Source organism: Elgaria multicarinata, chromosome 8 (genome assembly GCF_023053635.1).
Source record: "Elgaria multicarinata webbii isolate HBS135686 ecotype San Diego chromosome 8, rElgMul1.1.pri, whole genome shotgun sequence".
Lineage (NCBI taxonomy): Eukaryota > Metazoa > Chordata > Lepidosauria > Squamata > Anguidae > Elgaria > Elgaria multicarinata.
In genome coordinates, this window is record NC_086178.1 from 102546339 (window position 1) to 102562806 (window position 16468).

A 16468-nucleotide genomic window follows, 5' to 3' on the forward strand; every position below is an offset into this window, starting at 1 on the left:
CAGTTATCTGGAATTCTTTCACAGTATTACATAATATTCAATAAATTAAAAAAAATTGTCAGTTGAATGTGTGGTGTTAGACCTTTTCATGTTCATTCAAGCTCCAAAAAGCCAGGAAATTGCATCTGTCAAGGACCACACCCTTAACAGACATAGAACCTGTTCAGTGAACATGCTAAGCCATGGTTAGGCCGCTAACCCTTTTGCAGCAAATGGTTAGTGAGAGTGTTTAAACTGGGGTTATGTAGCCACCATGGTTAGGAATGGTTCACACGACACGCTAAGCCATGGTGCACACCATATGCTAAGCCATAATGTTTAGTTCAAAATGGTTAACCACCATGACTTAGCGTGTTGTCTGAACAGGGTCACAGGCAATATGCATATGGTATTGTATCCTATGCTGTGGTTAGTTCCAGCTTCAATACTACCTTGGAGCTGGACAGCGGTCAAAGTGGTGGACCCAAGTCCCAGTTTTGTCTGTTCGTTGGAATAGTCACATAAAGTCTATGCAACAGAAGCTGCAATTCCATGTTACAAATACCCAACTGGCAACCAATACCATCCACATAAAATGATAGAGTTGGAAGGGACCTTGAAGATTATCTAGTCCAACCGGGTGGGGGCCAATTCAGAGGCTGGAAATTGGTTCCCAGATGGCCTGAAGTTGCCCAGCCATGGCTTAGGGTGTAGTGATCAAAAAGCTAATATCTCACAGCATACAAAATTATTCTGGCCATAAGGGTAGATATTTTGGTACTATTATATAGCATAAAGTACTTAAATAAGTGGCACATCCAGCCTGTTTAAGACAGAGGTGGCTAATAACACACACACACACACACACACACACACACACACACACACACACACACACACACCACATACACACTGCAGGTCAGAGAACATCAATGAATGGGGCCACGTCACCTGACATCGTTAGCTCCACAGCTTTGCTCCCTGTGGGCTTTCTGCAGCCAGGGAAAGCTAGTGCACAGCGAAGCCACCACAACTGAAGCATCTTCACCTGTCCTGCACCTTCCCCCATTGGGAAGGATGTGGGGTCAGTGAAGCACTTAGTACTCAACTCATGCTCCCATTTGGGAAGGCAAAACAGCACACTAACAGTCCCTGCTGTTATTGCTGATTAGTGGTTGGAGATAACAGTAGGGACTGTTAACTTTCAAGGGTAGGAGGAGGCCTTGACTGTGGCCCCACATGCCAGATGGGCCAGCCTGGTGGGCCAAATATGGTCCAAGGGCCAGAGGTCCTCCATCCCTGGTTTAGGACTGGGCCTGTAGTTCATTTAAAATGTGTAACTGAGTGAAATGTGTAACCATTAATGATTCCCCCCTCTTTCCTAGCCCTGTAAATCAGTTCCACTTTTCAGCACAAGAACAGGCATTGTCTACATGGGGTTTTGAAATCAGAACAATTTTCCTGGATGTTTATATTTTGCTTTCACTTCCCACTTACCCCCTCAGTTTTGCTGAGGTTCTAAACTAAGGATAGAGACATTTTCCTTTGCCACACAAACATCTCATATTAGATCCAGTAACATGTCAGGCTTTGCTACAGTTCAGCAAGTTGTAACTATAGCAAAACAGAAGCTGTTCTCTGTTTGGGCACCATCTCCCTAAAGATTACTTGTTTGGTGAAAGGATGTCATAAGCAGCAAAAGCCGTTTCACATACAGCCTGTCTTCTAGGAAGATTTTCAGTTTATGTCTTTATAAGAGTGTAAACACACTGAATATATTTTCCTTGAATTGCATGACCGCTGACCTCTGGTTTCCTCATGATAAAATACAGAATCTTCCTCTTACAACTAATCCAAATGCTTTGGTCCACAACAGTCCAGTTAGGCTGAAGTACTTGCCTTACAGCAGATTGTAAAATTTGTTTTATTGATAAAAGCTTGTTGGAATATTGTAATCCAAAGGGGTGAAAGTTCAAATAAATACCCTATCCCATAAATCTCCACCAGCAATCAATGAACACAGTCTATTTTGTAGATTCTTTTTTAATTTTAAAAATGGTTTAGCTAGGAGGCTGGCATGCCAAAAGGGATACTCTGGCCTCAAGAGCCATTTTTATTTGCAAGAATGCTTCTGGGGCCCATGTGATCCCCAGAGACATTCTTAGAAAGTAAAAATGGAAGGCAGCTGCCGCCCAGCACTTCCCTTTGAAGCGTGCCCAGCCACACAAAAGAAAGAAAAAGGAGGCTGGAATATGGTACAAAACATCCTGGGGGCTAGAAGTGGCAGGAGAGAAGGGGGTGTTTTCACTGTGCTGTGTGCATTTTAGGGTTCAGTTTGCTTGAAGTTTTGTGGGTTAATGTGTTGTCAGAACACAGTGCATGGCTTGTTAACCATGCAGTGTGGTTTATTTTTCTGGAACAAGCCATCTTGAGAACCCATGGCTTGTGGTTGGGTTGTTCAGGGTGGTTTACAAGCCACTTTACATGGTTAATCATAGAGGACACACTGCTTTCAGACAACATGATAACCCATGCTTCAACAACAACCCACACTGGGTGGGTTAGCGTGTTGTGTGAACTCAGTCTTTGCTTGAGTTTTTGGTTTTTGGTGCGGTGTGTATTTTATTGGGTGTGCATATTTTGTCTGGTTTTTGGAGGGGTTTGGGCAAGTGGTGTTGCGTGTGTGGGAATATATGCTTTGGCATTTGGCCTCAGCCCACCGCCCTCTGCCTTGTACTCAGTTTCTTGGCCAATTTACTTATCTCTAACTTCATCAGTTTTGTGACATGGGCATTCAAGCAGGAAACTAGGCGGTTTTCTGTTTTGGCTGAGATCACTCCTCTGCCTTGTACTTAGGCAAATTACCTTTCTTTTCACCTCACCACTCTGCCTTAGGGAAATGGGTGTTTTCTGACTGGCCGTGCCCACCATGGCAGCCATTTTGTGAATGAGTAAGCTCCTCTCAGGGCAGTCATTGTGTGAGAGCACCCACTCTCAAAACTCCAAATGTGCCCATCAGTCCCCCAAAGTTGGGGACTCCTGGTTTAACTATTTCAGCTACATTCCAAGTTTTCCATAAGAATTTCAATGTTGTTGGCATTTGTAGATTCTCCCATTTGCTTAAACTATTTCTGACCATGCTACCATTCATCCGTGCACCACGAATTATAAATAATCAGACTGAACTAAATAGTTCAGGTAGCCGAAGAGAATAACTTGCTCAACCCCAAATGTGTGGAATGTTTCACTTTCAGTATTTGTTCTACCTCAGTGGAAATCCATTTGTCTTTTATTACTACTTGGCCACAATAGAATATGGGAGGATAGTTCTTTTTCAGTGCAATCCACAAAGATTTTACCTCAGTTGGTCATTTGCGTCTTGGAATTGTTGGTGGGCAAAGATAATTGCTGGGCTTGAATTGACTGGAAGAGCTGATCGGTTGTTGAGGTACATATCATCTAGCCAGTAGTTTAAAACCTACCAAAAAAGAAGGGAGAAAAAAGAAGGAAAAATGAAAAAGAAAAGAACAAAAGATGTATACATGACTACATAGACAAACCATATAAGATGTATCTGCTGTGCTTATTTATGCGCTCATTTCTGAATTTTAGGCATCTGCTGAAATATCATTCCTTTGAGACTTCTTTTTTCCATTTCTGTAGGAACAGATGCTAAAAATAAAACCCTTCCCCCATATTCCCTAAAGCTGTCTTCCCCAACCTGGTGCTCTCCATGCTGGCTAGGAATGATAGAAGTTGTAGTCTTCACATGAAGAGGCCACATGAAGTTGACAAGGTTGTCCTAGAATATTAAGGCCAAAAGCCCATCTCTACTTTAGAGTTCCTCTGGTTTACATCATCCTTTGGTGATTTTAATTTTAACAGCCAGAGCCTTTTTAAGTGCGGAGAAGGAAAATGTGTTCCTGCTACTATTGTGCATTATTATGAATCATGCTTTCCTCTTTCAGGAAGACATTTAGTTATTTATTTACTTTAAAATCAGCTCTCCTTTTGCAAAAGGCTTTCCATTTTGTAGAATAAAAGGACCATGTGACAGAAAACAAATTTTATAAATGCATCCATTTGCTTTGGTTACAAAACCAGAGGAACCTACATCCCATTTTATTTTAAAGAAATAAACTTCTCCTAGATCTTTACTGAAATGGTATCATTTGGATATATATTATATTAATATTATTGCTATGGCATTGATTAGCTATTATTCCTGTCATTACAGGTTTGGTTAATGGAATTAACCTTGAAATGGACAGTCATTCTTAATTTGCTTAGATTGAACTGGTTTCTCCCACCACGTACTTAATTCTCTTTACAAAGATTCTGGTTGTCCTTATTCATGCAAAATAATGCAGAGTTAGTATGTCAGGAACTGCTTAACTTGTCTCCAAGTCTGGATTGATCATTTTTGCTATGTATGCTATAGAACAGGGATCCAGCTGCATTTTAAAGCAAATGAGCCTGATCCACACCTCTGTAATGTGTGGATTGAAACACATTTATCCTTCATATTTCACACCTCTCTGAATTTTGTGATGCAGTTGTCAAGTCAAAAGAAGTACCAAGAAGCATATTAAAATGTGTATTCTAGGATAAAATATGCTTAGAAATGCAAACTGAGAATAAACACATTTGACAGAAAATAAATGTAAAATATATATCTAAACACCACATTTTGTGTGATTTATTTATTTATTCATTCATTCATCATCTTGCCTCTGGACTGTCTGCTCACACATCTTCCTGGCTCTCATTCTTCCTGACCTGGTCCGCATGTAATGACAACTCTGAGTACAGGCTGACTATGGGTTGTTGTTGAATCGTGGATTTATTTATTTATTTATTGCATTTCTATACTGTCCAATAGCTGAAGCTCTCTGGGTTGTCTTTATATGTGAACACTGCACTGTAGTTTAACTATGTATTGTTAACCTTGAACAACCGAGGAGGAGAACCCATGGTTTGTTGTTGGGTTGTGAAGTCTGGATTGTTCGTGGTTAACAACCCACAGTTAAACTTCAGTGCAGAGTTCCCATGTAAAGACTACCCACAATTAACAACAACAGCTCATAATTCAATGAGCTGTATACTCAAGCCATACATGAGGTTGTCATTGCTTGCAGATCAGGCCCCTGTCTTTTCACCACCAACAGTGGTTGGCAAAGTTTTTTTTACACTTTATGTTTCTAGGCTCTGTATGATCCCCACCCCCACCAGTCTTTCATTTCCTTTACAAAAGGAGTGATGTGTTTCAACTTTTCCTCTGTAACTAGAACGTTTCTAAACATTCTGTGACACCAGAGCAGCCAATCTCAGAGGGGAAAGGAGGTGGTGGTGGTAGAAGGAGAAAGGGAGGCATGAACATAGACTGGCAACAGTTTGTTCTCAGACTATTTTACATATTATATTATAAAAGGTATTTGGAACTAAGTAACAGTGGGCTTACCCAATTGTCAAGTTTTTCCCGTCTTTCGAGAAGCTTTTGCTGAAGGAGCTCTCCTGGGCCTCCTGCTGCTCCAAACCTCTCTACTATGACCTGGGTCTTCTTATACTGTTCTTCCGACACCAAATGTTTCATGCACTGAAGGTACATGTGCAATGTCTGTTGCAGTGGTGGCACTGGAAGCTTGGGGACTACCTAATTAAAACAACATCAGGTAATCAGTGATGGGGTACTGCTTTAATATTTTGTTACAACTACACGTTTGGCATGAATCTTGATGTTTTAAGGTAACTGCACCACATCTGTCAGATTCCATATGGACAGGATGGCTGTCTCTGAAATAGTTGCACAGAAGGGAGAATTCACCAATGCACTTTCTCCTATCATGGTGCTGCAGTGAGTGAAGCTATGAGAAAGCCAGGGAGTGATCCAAATTCCCCCTTTTATGCAAATATCAACAACCCAGGTATGTAAAATTTGGCAAACCTACCTGGTGTCACATTTAAAACCTTTGGAATTCCAAAATCAATGAAATATTGAATGGATTCTGCCTGCAAAGACTGCTACAGTTTTTCAAGTTGTGTGCATCAATAATATACTGAAAATGGCAGAGATCTCTGAAGGGCCAAGAGACTTTTTTGAGTAGGACTGCATGCTGCAGTTGGTTTACTTGACAGAGTAATCTAAAGTTTTAGTTGATTAATAAGTAGGAGCAACAGTGTTTAATGAAGCTGGATGCTAAGGGTTCAATTATTGCAAAAAAACCCAAACCATGTTGGATTCTGTGGTGTTATTTTAGTAAGGGCTGCCAAAGAAATGGATTTTCCTTCTAACAATGGCATTTGCTTAACGTATTGGAAACTTCGAGCCTGGGGGCCAAACCAGGGACTCTTGTTATTGTTATGTTTTGTTTGGTAAAATTCAGCTGAGTAACTTTAGTGTGTAACTGGTGTAAGGCAAGGCTATAGAACAAAACACACACTGATATTTCTAGTTAAAAGATAGCATTGTTAAGAGCTTATAGCTCCTGGGAAAACAAAAGTGGTTTCAGAGAGTGTTGAGTGCAGCCATTATGGTTGCACACGTCAGGAAGTTAACTAACTGAGAAGAAGGAGGAAGGAAGTGAAGCCTAAGAATTGCAATCTACAGCAACACGTAGTTACAAGAAGAAACTAGTGGAGGAAGAAACAGGTTCTCTTTCTGTCTATCCCCCCCCCCCAACCCGGTTCAAATGATTTATCACAAGCATTGTTGCTCCACTCCAACATCTCTGAGGATCTCGAGATGCCCACGTCCCTTCCCTGCCCCCATTTCTCCTCCCCTACAAGTCCCCCCCATTTCCCATTCTGTGCAATCTCCCCCCACCATATTCAAAGTTGGAAATGCCTCTCCTAAGTTTTAGTTACTGGCAGTAGGAGTTTTAAACTAGGGTGACCATTTGAAAAGGAGGACATGGCTCCTGTATCTTTAACAGTTGTACTCAAAAGGGAATTTCTGCAGGAGTCATTTGTAGATATGGAGAACCTGGTGAAATTTCCTCTTCATCACAACAGTTAAAGCTGCAGGTGCCCTGCCCTCCTTTAAATCTGGTCACTCTAGTATAGCTCCTGCAGCTTTAACTGTGGTGATGAAGAGGGAATTTCAGCAGGTTCTCTATATATACAAATGACACCTGCTGAAATTTCCTTTTCTATGCAACTGTTAAAGATACAGGAGCCCTGTCCTCCTTTCCATATGGTCACCCTATTTTAAACTACAATATGCTGGGTTTTTTTGTAATCCCCCTTGTCTTTAGCTGCACCCATCACTCCGATGTGGTGTCCCAGAGCTTCTCTGAAATGTAATTTGGCCCTTGAGCTGAAAGCAGTTTTCCACCCCTGTTGTAAATCTCTCACACACAGGCCCCGTTGAGAAGACATCTTAAACCATGGCTTTAACCACCGGTGGTTAAGCCAGAAAGCCGGACCATTTTCAGAAGACACCTTAAACCATGGCTTTAACCACAGTGAGTAAGGCCTTTTGCTTTATTCATCATGGTTAAAGCCGTGGTTTAAGGTGTCTTCTGAACACAGCCAGGCTTTCTGGCTTAACCACCGGTGGTTAAAGCCATGGTTTAACGTGTCTTCTGAATGGGGATACACACACACAGAGCAGTGCTCCATTTATTTATTTTATTTATTTATTTATGGATTTTTATGTCACCATTCAGCCAAAAAAGGCTCTCACGGTGGCTTACAAAAGTATTTCTTGACAGTCCCTGCCCACAGGCTTACAATCTAAAAGACATGACACAAAAGGAAAGGGGATTGGGAGGGGGAAAAGGAAAGCAAATTCAGGCACTACAATCTTAGTTGGAAAGTTCAGCAGTTACAGGTGACAGCAGGAGGGGGGGGGGGCTCTCAGCTGGAGCTGGACCCAGGCACGGTGGAGAGGTGCCTGGCTGCTGCTTCCTCCCTCACTGGTGGCCTCTCCAGAGACAGTTGGTAGCAGGAGGGAGGGGGTAAGTATCCCTCAGGCATAGGGACCATACGGGTGAGCTTACCTGCTCAGCCTGCCACAACTACTGTGCTATACCAGGCTTCTGGGCTTCCCATGAGCCTAGCTTGATGGCATGTAGTCATTACTCCCATGAATAAGGCATTTACATCTTTGGTGAGACTGGAAGGCTCAGATTGTGTCCTACACATTTTAGCAAAGTGATTCCCATTTTTAAGTTTAATGAAAATGTAATTGCTTAATTAATTGTGGCTGTAGTCCTAAACACACTTACTGGAAAATAAAGCCCATTTAAATCTGTGAGACTTACCTCTGAGTAAACATGCTTAGGATTGTTAGCAGAACTCGGGCTACAGGTCACTGAACCTGGAGCTAAAGAGTTAATGTTTACCTGAGCAAGGTGGGAGGGGGTTGCTGGGATGTTTGTTTCCCCCTTTCCTGTCTCCTCCCCTACTTCCTTCTTCTTGTTGTTCCCTGCCTCATGGGTTGCTGACCACACGGCTGAACTGACCTTCCTACCCTAGGATGGAAAATTGCTTATTCCTAAAGTAAAGCTACTTTCAAAGCACCATTGGAGTGTTTCTTTTGTCGACATGCATGGCTACTCACAGGGAGCTGATTCGGATGACAATAAGGGTTGTTCTGTAACATACAGATGATTTCTTAGTTAAGCATTCTTCATTGATAGTTCTTAGGGGTGTTTTCATGGCGGTTCTTCCACAGCATTGCAATTGCAAGGTGGGGTACTGATAATCCCCATGGCAGGAGGGAATGCAGGCTTTCCGAGCAGTGCCAGTGGCCACGGAGCTCATGAAGCTCGCCCCCTACCCTCTGCCCAGCCCCCCTTGTGAAGCTTGGCCCCGTCTATATGGAGGCGCTTTGGCACCACCAGGCGCCTTGCACCCGCATTTGCCTTCCTTCCTGGCATCTGCACAGGAAAGAAGGCAAGTGCGAATTTTCCTGCCTGGCACCTCTGAAAAGTTTAAAAAAGAAAAGGAAAAAAAAAAAGAAAGAAAGAAATGGGGGTGGAGGGAGGAAAGGAATGGGGTCATCCATCCCCCCATTTTTTAAAAATTTAAACAGCCCAATCTGCAAGAGCTCCGCATATTCAGATTAAGGGTTGCCCGGTCCTCCCAAATTTATATTTGTTTCTGCAGAGCTCTGCAGATTTAGAACATAAAATAAAATTAAAAAGGGGTTGGGGAGAGGAATGGCACTTCATTTCTATGGTTTTTTTTTGTTTTTTGTTTTTGCTTTTTCACAGCTGCGGAGACACCTCTACTACCAAAAAAGTCAAGGTAAATGCCCGACTTTTTTGGAGCGGATTTTCCAGGCCCTGGATGGCTTCGCATTTGCGGCTGCATAATCTGTCCTAAAGTGCACATTCTAAAGCGCGCATTTACAGCAGTGTAAACAGCTGTATGGACAACCCCCTGATCTGCCCCTGGAATTCCTCCAGCTTCGCTGTGCAGCCATGTCACCACTGACAGATGGCATGAAGAAGATGGTGACCTCGCATTAAAAGGAAAAGCTGGGGAGGATTTTCCATGAAGTTTCACTGGAAAACCCCCGGGATGGGTGTGAGTTGGCAGCTGTGTTGTATAAATGACGCAGTGCCACTTCGCAGCCACCACAGGGTATATAGGCAGCCCCTTTGTGGTGCAGAGCGGTAAAGCAGCAGTTTCTGCAGCTGAAACTCTCCCCACGGCCTGAGTTCAATCCCAGCGGAAGCTGGTTTCAGGCAGCTGGCTTGGGTCGACTCAACCTTCCATCCTCCCAAGGTTGGTAAAATGAGTACCCAGTTAGCTGGGGGAAAGGTAATAATGGCTGGGGAAGGCAACGGCAAACCACCCTGCTATAAGGCCTGCCAAGAAAACGTCAGCAAAAGCTGGCGTCCCTCCAAGAGTCAGTAATGACTCAGTGCTTGCACGAGAGGTTCATTGCCTTGCTTTCCATACTGTGCCCCCATTCCCATCTCCCCATCCCATGTTACATGCTGTATTGTTTAATGCGTCCAAGTTTGGGATGGCTATGAAGAGTAACACATTTACCACTAAGAATACCCACCGCCTCTGCAGCTCTCATAGCAATTGCCCTTTATTCAACATCCCATTCTGATGTTATTTCCCAGAAACAGTCACTCACCATTTCATCTTGGCTGTGCATTTCATTCTCTTTCTTCTCTGTGGCTTTCTTTAGGATTGGCATCTTTGTGTCACTTTTGGTTCTTTTGATGGAGAGCAAAAATCGAAAGCACTTGCTGGTGATTGCAGAGTCATACACCTTAGGTCTAGAAAAGAAAATAATTAGAAGAAGTAAAAAACAGAAATAAACCCATCTGTTGAACAGTGGCTTTGGAAAGTCTGGCACATTATGTTCATGTTTAAACTCACTGCAATTACGTGAATGGATGTGGGGGGAAATGGCATTTATGGGGAAATGGCAGCTATGCTTGTAGCTTTTGGGAATAAGAACAACTCTAGATGGAACACAAACAAAGTTAATACAAGTTTGGAGAATAATGCATATATCTTTCCATCTTTTCTATTTCCCCCCTCTTGGATTTTATGTATGTTTATAGGTTGAGCTCTTTTGTGGGGTTGGTATTGTTTTACGAATTAGTATTATTATAGTAAAATTGTAAGAATGAAAAAGACATGTGATTTTTAGTTTTAATGCATAGCTATACAGATAATGTTTCACATGCACACTGAAGCTGTAAGGCCTTTCTAGATGACAGCTCACAAAGGAGAGAAATCTAAAATAAATATATTTTGCATCCTGAGAACTTGTTTTTCTCCTTAGTGACCTGCTTTGGATGCTCATTTCCCTTTGGTTTTTCCTTTCTAGATGACAGAAACTTATTTCTTTCTTTTCTTAGTACTATACTTCATGCTATGTATACTTGATCTTCAAGATTGCCACACTTCATTTAGTGACCGCTATTGGGGTGGGTATACTGATGTTATACACCCATGTCTGCCAGAGCAAACAGGCATGCAGATAACATACTGAAGTCCTTATGGTTCCATCCAACATCATATTTCTGCAACAGAACATTGAGAACAGATTGGGGGCACATTCCACAGAATGCTCACTAGTGTAATGGATGTGCTAGAAGGCAGAAGAAGGAATTTCCTAATTCCTAGTGACTGAATAATGTGTCGCTACTTTTGCAAGGTTGCGAGTCAATCACAGGCCGAGAAATGAAAGCCCGCCACACTCATTTTGATCAGCAATCTGCTCAAGATGTGGAAACAGATATTCCAAGGTGAAAGGTTAATGCATCAAGTAACAGCTCCCCTCCAACTCCCTGCATAGCCGTTGCCAAATATCCATTACCCTTTATGCCAACGTAAATTCACAAAATGCTCAGACTGAGCTTGAGTTTTTTCCATTCTCTGGATGTTGTGCAGTATGGCAGTGCAATTCTTTTAACCAAACTTTCCCTCAATCAATCCAGCTACACCTTACCAAATCCTCCATTTGCCATCTGATGTATCTAACATTTCCTTACATTACTCATTATAAATCCTTCATTGCTTCCTGTGCCTTGTTCTGTCTGTCTTACATAAAATGATGGATCTCTGGACAGGAGCTGGATCATTTCTAAATTCTTTACAGCACCTGGCACATGAATGGAGCTCCACAAATCTCTGCAATAATGTTCCAGATATCCACATGTCTCCAAACTTCTTTGTTCTGATCTATTTCACTGAAGGGGAAAGTTGACAACTATGCCAGAAATATACATACCAAATTTCATAGTTATACCTCAATCATCAAGAGAGAGATTGCATTATACCCCTTTTTATTGTGGTTTTAATCGATTTGATTTTATGATGTGTTTTAATTTATATCTTGTTTTTATTCTGTATTTGATTATTTTTGGCACTTTGAGCACCATTTCGGCAGAAAGATATAAAATAATAAATAAAATTGTTTTACGTCTTTCCTTCCCCTTCCCAAAGTGTGTGTGTGTATGTGTGTGTAGAGTCCTGGGATTTGAACTTGAGAAACAGAATGTTTTCATTCCTATATTCTGATATTCAAGGCAGGTGCTACATTGCAAAATATTTTACCTTTTCCTCACCAAGTGTAAAAGGAAAGGGATGCAAAGTGATATGTTGTACATGGGCATAAAATGCTAGTTTTGTTCAACATGCACACCAAATTTCATTGTCCTATCACAATGTTACAAAGGAAATATATACAGCCAGGGTCAGGGGTCAGCATGGTTGGGCACACTCCAAGGCCCCCATCCCTGCAGGGCGCTCACTACTGATCACCAGAATTTCCTGGTCCTTCTCTTCCAAGTCCCCCTTCTTGCTGCTGTGTGTTCATGTAGTCTCTCCAGACATTCAAGCATTGATGAGAGTGAGGAGATGGAGAAGCATCATCCACTTGCCTTGAGCGCTCCCTCTCGGAGGTTGTGTGGATTGGGCAGCAGTGATAGTAGTGAGGAAGGGAGCCAACTCATTGAAAAGTCTCACTGGGGGCATTTGCCCCACTCCCCATAAACACACACACACAGCCTGGAGCCAGCTAAGTCACACCCCTTTACCAAAGAAGACAAGAGATCAATGATATTGTAAATGCTACATCTGACACCAGGGTTGGACAGACTTTAGTTCAGAGTAGACCACATGGTGCCCATGTTGGCACCTACCAGTGGCGGCTGATGGCACCGATTTCAGTAGGGCTGTGAATCCATTCTGTGTTTCAGTCACAACTAACCAGAGTTCTAAAGGAGCTATCCAAGGTATGGAAACTATTTGGGGAATAGGGTTCAGCACCTTTAGAGTTCTGGCTGCTTCTGACTGAAATCGAGAGTGGATTCACAACCCTACCGTAATTGGATCCATCAGCCTTCACTGGCACCCACCCATTTTCTTACCAAAAGCTTGGGTCACTTCAAAGCAAAGTGAAGGTTTCCAGCTGCTGCCATCTTCATTTCCCACAGGCCTCATGGGCCTGATTCAAAGCTTGTTCTTTTGGGCAGGTCACTTGCCTTTTCTAATTAGCCACCCTTCTCATAGCAGCCATTTTATGGTGGTGTCCGCCACCATTTCTCAAATTGCCAAGTGTGCCCATGGCCCTCAAATGTTTCCTATCTCTTGTGTAGGCTTACTAGATCTACATTGTCTTTTTTTAGAACCCCAAGGTCTACCCACTGGAGCCAGGTGCAAAACAGTGGCTCTAGAAAAAGGCAGACATAGGATTGCAGAAAAGACACCTCTAAACACATGTTCATCCCACAAATTTGTTTTCAGAAACAGAACTGGAACTTGCACACAAGTCCACTTCTATTCACCCCCACCCCAATTTCTCCTCAATTCCCTCCAAAATTAGGCTGTGGGTGGGCGGGACAGAGACTTTTTCTTGTTGTCTCTGTTGCTAAGACATTGGGAGTGGCAAACCCTTGCCGATCTGACAGAAAATCACTTGGTGTTCTACCAATAGATCCCAATCTACCTTCTGCCTGCCTCTTTTTACACCTCCAGTCTAAAATATCAAATAGCAGCTCTTTTCTTGAGCATGTCATGTTGTAAAAGGAAGTCTCCAATATGCCAAAGGAAAACAATTCAATGGATGGCTTTTATAGCCGGTCACCCAAGTGATTTAAAGGAACAGGGAGGCTTTAGGAGTAAAATGAATGCCAGCTGCTTTGATTAGGCTGGCTCCACACGCCCAGCATACCATTCTTTCAGTTCACCCCATGACTGGGAAACTGACATTTAAAGGATCCTGTGGCTTTCACCGTTCTTCAAAGCAATGGCAGTAATTTGCAGCAAAGGAGGAGGACTGAGGAACCCTTTCCTGTATAGACAGGAGAGATCGATCTGAACTTTAAATCATTGTTTGATTCAAATTAACTGCTCTTGTCAGTGAGAAAACACCATGACCCTCTTATGCTAGTTAAAAAGGGAGGGGTCAGGGGAAGCACTTTGATAACTTGACATTGGAACCAAATAGATTCAGACTACTGTCGTGTGCACATTTACCTAGGAGTAAGTGGGACCTACTGAGTAAACATGCCTAGGATGGCACTGCTAGTCATAGGAAAGAGAAAGAATGAGAGGTGGTATTTCACAATTACTGTAATTTAAGGTTAAAAAAAGGAAAGGGGAAAATAGAAATTGCATTAGGGATTGTTTGTAAAGTTCAGGGGTACAGTGACATGGGCAAGCTATCTGGGGCAATTGTGCTCCCCAAGTTAATTAATTCCTAATTCAGAGAGATCCTTGATAACTTTCTTCTTCAATTCAAATTCAGTTCAAGCATGTGCACGTTTTCCTTCAATTTAAAACATTCCAGAGGTGGTGGCAGCAAATTATTATTATTATTATTATTAATAATAATAATAATAATAATAATAATAACAACAACAACACTGGAGGGGAGACATGATAGCACTCTTCAAATACTTGAAAGGTTGTCACACAGAGGAGGGCCAGGATTTCTTCTTGATCATCCCACAATACATGACATGGAATAACGGGCTCAAGTTGCAGGAAACCAGATTCTGGCTGGACATTAGGAAAAACTTCCTGACTGTTAGAGCAGTATGACAATAGAACCAGTTACCTAGGGAGGTTGTAGGCTCTCCCACACTGGAGGCATTCAAGAAGCAGCTGGGGAACCATCTGTCAGGGATGCTTTAGGGTGGATTCCTGCATTGAGCAGGGGGTTGGACTCAATGGCCTTTTGGGCCCCTTCCAACTCTACTATTCTGCGATTCTATGGATGGTTAACACCCCCTTATCAGAACTGCTGCACCAACATATAGTAGCTGTTATCAAAGAGAATTTTCTCCATGTTGGGATCATTTAGAGTTTCAGTTATCACAGACTTGCAGTGTTTTCATCCCCCCATTTGCTTCCATTAAGGCCTAACTGACCACTTTGCCCTTTTAGTGACCCCCTCCACGGTGGGAGGGTGAGCGTGGGGAGACTCTCATGGGACCAGAGCGCACCCCCATCTCTCTTTCTCTCTCTTCTTAGCCAGATGCCAGAAGAGGAAGTCCAGAAGCTGAATTTCTTCCCCTTTTGTGCATGAATCAGGGAAGGAAAAGCCTGCTGCGAGATTTGCATTCATTTCAAGGCAAACTGTGCGTGAATAAAAGGGATCCTGCATTGGGATTTTCGGATGTAGGTGCCAAAGTAACTTGACTGGCTTTGGGTACTATGGACCTTAACTCTGGAGTCTGGAGGCACCATTTGCTGCTCTTCCTCCAGTATAAAAAAATCCTTGGTCTAACCTTGGGTGGTGGTTTAAAAGAGCTTATTAGGAATATTTTTTTGAACTTCTGAGAGGTAGGATATCTTAACCACATCTCCATTTTGTGACTATATTGCTGGATCTCTGTTAAGTTGTCCTAGGTCCTCATCCACTTACACAAAAGAGGTGTGTGTGTATGTGTGTGAGTAGAAATAGCATCATAGGGCTATTCCCTTGGTATCACAGTTGCTTGCACATGAATTCCTTTTCTTTTGGCAACATTGACCCTGGAGTACTTGCCATCTGTCCCTATATTATGCTAAAGGTTTGCACACATGATGGATCTGCAGCAGCATTTGAAGTATGCAAGTGTGGGCTCTGTAACCAAGGTCAGGGGGTGGGGGGGGTAGGGTGATAAGAAATTGAATTAAGAGTAGGTTGGTTAGTTGATGGATATAATTTTCATTTGCAGAGGGGAGGAGACTTTTAGGGCATAATCCTATGCATGCTAAGACAGGAAATAGCCCAACAACTCCCAGCATGGCCCATCCAACATGGCTGTCTGGCATACTGGGATTTATAGGACTTTTTTCTGTTCAAACATGCATGGGATTGCACTCTTAGAGGCCACATTAAAAATCAGTCACAATCTTCCAAGACTAACTAGATGGCATTTGCTGCTGTTTTCAGGAAACGTGTGTGTGTATAGGAACTGGAGATTCATACAGATAGTGTATATGTTTGAAAATCAATCATTTATTAATATTAAAAGAAATTAAAAACCCAGAATATATGTATTCTAATGCTGGGACTGGTAAACAGCAGTAGTGCAATTAACTAGTATTCTATTGATCTACAATCCAGTTCAAAGGCTGCTTTTGTGATGTGGAAGCCGTGTGACAAAGGCTTCCCTCACACATCGCCGTGGTATTAGTGTATAAAAATGTCAAGGATGATCACATGGGTTTCCCAGATCATGTGGCTCCTTCAGCACTAGCATCACAGCTCCATCAGTGCCACTAATATTGGTGTGGAAAGCAACTATGTGATCTGAATGATCCACATGGTAAGCATCTTTTATACATCATAAATTCAAGGGGAGCCTCATTATGGATAAGAGCCCCCCCTTTTCTTGACAACCACCACACTACAGAAATAACAAGTCAGTTGAAGAATCGTTGACAGAGAATTTTCAAAGTTGAGTAACGAAAGGTCAATTTGCATGAACGTATTGATGACTGTAGTCATCATCACTTGATGATGCTTATTGGGATCTGTTTTTGGTGCCCAAACCTCAAACCTTTCAAGTTTGGA

The 16468-nt window shown here is 42.4% G+C and overlaps 1 protein-coding gene across 2 annotated transcripts in view; it reads right to left on the minus strand.

Annotated features, from left to right (window-relative positions):
- Positions 1-10141, minus strand: part of CHAT (choline O-acetyltransferase) — a 51472-nt gene extending 41331 nt beyond the window's left edge. The window contains exons 1-3 of one of the 2 annotated variants that reach the window (XM_063131648.1): positions 10079-10141; positions 5441-5632; positions 3339-3457 (exon numbers count right to left, since the gene is read on the minus strand). In XM_063131648.1, coding sequence (XP_062987718.1) covers positions 3339-3457; positions 5441-5632; positions 10079-10141 — 374 coding nt within the window. Of the gene's footprint in view, positions 1-3338; positions 3458-5440; positions 5633-10074 lie in introns of both variants that reach the window. The other variant, XM_063131647.1, reaches the window with a different exon arrangement.
- Positions 10142-16468: the final 6327 nt, after the last annotated feature.